Below are 5,507 nucleotides of genomic sequence, written 5' to 3' on the forward strand. Positions count from 1 at the left end.
GTCGAGACAATTACTGAACATTTAAAATTTATTACCACCAGAAAACTGCAGGTGCTGCGGAAGTTACACCCATCGACAAGACGGAATCGGTGCAATTGGCGAAATAGGCGTGTTCGGCGTGGTCGGACAGATAGGTGAGAGCAGAGATGGGCACTGTCGGATTGACATCTCTTGGTATTCTGCAGCCAGCAAATCTTTCTCTATTGTTATCAATGGACGCTGTGGGCTCGGATTTGGAACGTGTAAATGCAATGTATGTGATGCTGGTTTGAAGCTACGATGATATTTCGTGGAGTCGCGCTGCGGCGACAGCGCAGCACCCTTTGTGGAGTCGCGCTGCGGCGACAGCGCAGCACCCTTCGTGGAGTCGCGCTGCGGCGACAGCGCAGCACCCTTCGTGGAGTCGCGCTGCGGCGACAGCGCAGCACCCTTCGTGGAGTCGCGCTGCGGCGACAGCGCAGCACCCTTCGTGGAGTCGCGCTGCGGCGACAGCGCAGCACCCTTCGTGGAGTCGCGCTGCGGCGACAGCGCAGCACCCTTCGTGGAGTCGCGCTGCGGCGACAGCGCAGCACCCTTCGTGGAGTCGCGCTGCGGCGACAGCGCAGCACCCTTCGTGGAGTCGCGCTGCGGCGACAGCGCAGCACCCTTCGTGGAGTCGCGCTGCGGCGACAGCGCAGCACCCTTCGTGGAGTCGCGCTGCGGCGACAGCGCAGCACCCTTCGTGGAGTCGCGCTGCGGCGACAGCGCAGCACCCTTCGTGGAGTCGCGCTGCGGCGACAGCGCAGCACCCTTCGTGGAGTCGCGCTGCGGCGACAGCGCAGCACCCTTCGTGGAGTCGCGCTGCGGCGACAGCGCAGCACCCTTCGTGGAGTCGCGCTGCGGCGACAGCGCAGCACCCTTCGTGGAGTCGCGCTGCGGCGACAGCGCAGCACCCTTCGTGGAGTCGCGCTGCGGCGACAGCGCAGCACCCTTCGTGGAGTCGCGCTGCGGCGACAGCGCAGCACCCTTCGTGGAGTCGCGCTGCGGCGACAGCGCAGCACCCTTCGTGGAGTCGCGCTGCGGCGACAGCGCAGCACCCTTCGTGGAGTCGCGCTGCGGCGACAGCGCAGCACCCTTCGTGGAGTCGCGCTGCGGCGACAGCGCAGCACCCTTCGTGGAGTCGCGCTGCGGCGACAGCGCAGCACCCTTCGTGGAGTCGCGCTGCGGCGACAGCGCAGCACCCTTCGTGGAGTCGCGCTGCGGCGACAGCGCAGCACCCTTCGTGGAGTCGCGCTGCGGCGACAGCGCAGCACCCTTCGTGGAGTCGCGCTGCGGCGACAGCGCAGCACCCTTCGTGGAGTCGCGCTGCGGCGACAGCGCAGCACCCTTCGTGGAGTCGCGCTGCGGCGACAGCGCAGCACCCTTCGTGGAGTCGCGCTGCGGCGACAGCGCAGCACCCTTCGTGGAGTCGCGCTGCGGCGACAGCGCAGCACCCTTCGTGGAGTCGCGCTGCGGCGACAGCGCAGCACCCTTCGTGGAGTCGCGCTGCGGCGACAGCGCAGCACCCTTCGTGGAGTCGCGCTGCGGCGACAGCGCAGCACCCTTCGTGGAGTCGCGCTGCGGCGACAGCGCAGCACCCTTCGTGGAGTCGCGCTGCGGCGACAGCGCAGCACCCTTCGTGGAGTCGCGCTGCGGCGACAGCGCAGCACCCTTCGTGGAGTCGCGCTGCGGCGACAGCGCAGCACCCTTCGTGGAGTCGCGCTGCGGCGACAGCGCAGCACCCTTCGTGGAGTCGCGCTGCGGCGACAGCGCAGCACCCTTCGTGGAGTCGCGCTGCGGCGACAGCGCAGCACCCTTCGTGGAGTCGCGCTGCGGCGACAGCGCAGCACCCTTCGTGGAGTCGCGCTGCGGCGACAGCGCAGCACCCTTCGTGGAGTCGCGCTGCGGCGACAGCGCAGCACCCTTCGTGGAGTCGCGCTGCGGCGACAGCGCAGCACCCTTCGTGGAGTCGCGCTGCGGCGACAGCGCAGCACCCTTCGTGGAGTCGCGCTGCGGCGACAGCGCAGCACCCTTCGTGGAGTCGCGCTGCGGCGACAGCGCAGCACCCTTCGTGGAGTCGCGCTGCGGCGACAGCGCAGCACCCTTCGTGGAGTCGCGCTGCGGCGACAGCGCAGCACCCTTCGTGGAGTCGCGCTGCGGCGACAGCGCAGCACCCTTCGTGGAGTCGCGCTGCGGCGACAGCGCAGCACCCTTCGTGGAGTCGCGCTGCGGCGACAGCGCAGCACCCTTCGTGGAGTCGCGCTGCGGCGACAGCGCAGCACCCTTCGTGGAGTCGCGCTGCGGCGACAGCGCAGCACCCTTCGTGGAGTCGCGCTGCGGCGACAGCGCAGCACCCTTCGTGGAGTCGCGCTGCGGCGACAGCGCAGCACCCTTCGTGGAGTCGCGCTGCGGCGACAGCGCAGCACCCTTCGTGGAGTCGCGCTGCGGCGACAGCGCAGCACCCTTCGTGGAGTCGCGCTGCGGCGACAGCGCAGCACCCTTCGTGGAGTCGCGCTGCGGCGACAGCGCAGCACCCTTCGTGGAGTCGCGCTGCGGCGACAGCGCAGCACCCTTCGTGGAGTCGCGCTGCGGCGACAGCGCAGCACCCTTCGTGGAGTCGCGCTGCGGCGACAGCGCAGCACCCTTCGTGGAGTCGCGCTGCGGCGACAGCGCAGCACCCTTCGTGGAGTCGCGCTGCGGCGACAGCGCAGCACCCTTCGTGGAGTCGCGCTGCGGCGACAGCGCAGCACCCTTCGTGGAGTCGCGCTGCGGCGACAGCGCAGCACCCTTCGTGGAGTCGCGCTGCGGCGACAGCGCAGCACCCTTCGTGGAGTCGCGCTGCGGCGACAGCGCAGCACCCTTCGTGGAGTCGCGCTGCGGCGACAGCGCAGCACCCTTCGTGGAGTCGCGCTGCGGCGACAGCGCAGCACCCTTCGTGGAGTCGCGCTGCGGCGACAGCGCAGCACCCTTCGTGGAGTCGCGCTGCGGCGACAGCGCAGCACCCTTCGTGGAGTCGCGCTGCGGCGACAGCGCAGCACCCTTCGTGGAGTCGCGCTGCGGCGACAGCGCAGCACCCTTCGTGGAGTCGCGCTGCGGCGACAGCGCAGCACCCTTCGTGGAGTCGCGCTGCGGCGACAGCGCAGCACCCTTCGTGGAGTCGCGCTGCGGCGACAGCGCAGCACCCTTCGTGGAGTCGCGCTGCGGCGACAGCGCAGCACCCTTCGTGGAGTCGCGCTGCGGCGACAGCGCAGCACCCTTCGTGGAGTCGCGCTGCGGCGACAGCGCAGCACCCTTCGTGGAGTCGCGCTGCGGCGACAGCGCAGCACCCTTCGTGGAGTCGCGCTGCGGCGACAGCGCAGCACCCTTCGTGGAGTCGCGCTGCGGCGACAGCGCAGCACCCTTCGTGGAGTCGCGCTGCGGCGACAGCGCAGCACCCTTCGTGGAGTCGCGCTGCGGCGACAGCGCAGCACCCTTCGTGGAGTCGCGCTGCGGCGACAGCGCAGCACCCTTCGTGGAGTCGCGCTGCGGCGACAGCGCAGCACCCTTCGTGGAGTCGCGCTGCGGCGACAGCGCAGCACCCTTCGTGGAGTCGCGCTGCGGCGACAGCGCAGCACCCTTCGTGGAGTCGCGCTGCGGCGACAGCGCAGCACCCTTCATGGAGTCGCGCTGCGGCGACAGCGCAGCACCCTTCGTGGAGTCGCGCTGCGGCGACAGCGCAGCACCCTTCGTGGAGTCGCGCTGCGGCGACAGCGCAGCACCCTTCGTGGAGTCGCGCTGCGGCGACAGCGCAGCACCTATCATGGAGTCACACTGGCAGAACCATTCTGACTCATAATCACACAGTGGGCATGGGAAGTCTGGTTCTATCTCCTCAGGTAACAGAGTACTGGAGGCTGCAGGCTGGATACTCGACATCCTGTAGTGTCAGATGCCTCGTAATGCTGTGGATTTAGAAAGAATGTGTTACCATTACTTCATTGTCATAAAATAGAAGTAACGCGCTGCTATGCCAAGTACCTTAGATTTATTTTAATAACACTGGGGAATTGTTTGCGTAAGATAATTTATAATTATAAGGTGCTCAGTGCCTTTGTTATCAGCGACTTTTCTGGGTATGATTGTCTGCGTTTTATGTACTGATCGAGTTCTTGCCTTACAAAGCATGTTGTTATAATGGTATATCATTAAATATCTGAAATTTTGTAGAATACATAACGTCAGCAATTTTGGCATGTGTGAAACGCCACCCTTCATGTTAAGGTTTGTTTCAAGAGACAACACCCAGCAATACAGCTCTCAGCTACACTGAAGCACCATAGAAACATGTATATTCAAATACAGAGATATATAAACAGACATAATACGACGCTGCAGTCAGCAACGACTGTATAAGACAAGTGTCTCGCACAGTTGCGAGATCGGTTACTGCTGCTACAATTGCAGATTATAAAGATTTAAGTCAGTTTCAACGTATACAGCTGACGCACGAACGATGGAACACAGCATTTCTGAGATAGCGATGAAGTGGTTATTATTCTGTACGACGATTTCACTTGTGTACCGTGAATATCCAGATTCTGGTGAAAGGTACGAGACATCGCTGCAGCGGGAAACAGATCCTGCAAGAATAGGATGAACGAGACTGACGAGAATCGTTTGAGGCTTTTTAGGGCCCAAAAACTAGGGTCATCCGTGCCTGTGTCAAAGCAATGAAACGGGGAAGGCAAATTGGAATTAGAAACGGCTATACGTCAATCCCAATAAAAAATATGGCTAAAAACGGGAACTGAGGGAAGTCTATAAATTACGTCGTAGAGAAGCAGAGGTCCAGAACTAAAAATTAAATGGCCTTCGCAATATTGCTATGACGAATCAGAAGTGAAACACGGTTTCTTTTGGTTATGGTTATGGTTTCAGGGCGCAAAACTGCTACGGTCATAAGCGCCCAGTCTGACTTGGGAGAAGGCAGAAATGTGAACGAAACTCAAAAAATTGGAGAAACTAAAAAGAGAAGGTAAGCTTAAAAAACCATTATAGAAGGGGGTTGGTTGTCCCAAAAAGAACTTCAAATGACTGACATCTCACTGGCACTAATGAACTCGAGAACGCGATCGGCTGAGCGCGTGTCATCTGCTAAAATCGACGATATATCAGGCGACAGCTGTAGACGGCAGCGTAACGGATTAAAATGGGGGCACTCAATTATAAGGTGTCTTACCGTCCACAGCTGAGAGCAGTGGAGACAGAGTGGGGGAGGATCGCCGCTTAAAAGATGTCGATGGCTAAAAAGACAGTGCCCTATCTGAATTCTAGTTAAAATTACCTCCTCCCGACAACGCGTTCGGGAGGAAGAGGTCCAAGCACAAGGAAGAATTTTCACGTCCCGCAATTTATTTTGGGGAAGTGTCGACCAATGAGAGTGCCATAAAAGAGTAACACGACGACATAAAACGCTCCGTAGATCGGCGACGGGAATCGATTGAATAGCT

The 5,507-nt window shown here is 61.7% G+C and overlaps 1 protein-coding gene across 1 annotated transcript; it reads right to left on the reverse strand.

Moving 5' to 3' along the window:
* Positions 1-209: 209 nt before the first annotated feature.
* On the reverse strand, positions 210-3,933 carry LOC126183978 (protein FAM186A-like). Its single transcript, XM_049926329.1, has 2 exons — positions 311-3,933; positions 210-219 (listed from the first exon to the last, which is right to left on the reverse strand). Exons 1-2 carry the CDS (start codon positions 3,931-3,933, stop codon positions 210-212), a joined length of 3,633 nt encoding a protein of 1,210 aa, XP_049782286.1.
* Positions 3,934-5,507: the final 1,574 nt, after the last annotated feature.

This window comes from Schistocerca cancellata, chromosome 4, assembly GCF_023864275.1.
Source record: "Schistocerca cancellata isolate TAMUIC-IGC-003103 chromosome 4, iqSchCanc2.1, whole genome shotgun sequence".
Lineage (NCBI taxonomy): Eukaryota > Metazoa > Arthropoda > Insecta > Orthoptera > Acrididae > Schistocerca > Schistocerca cancellata.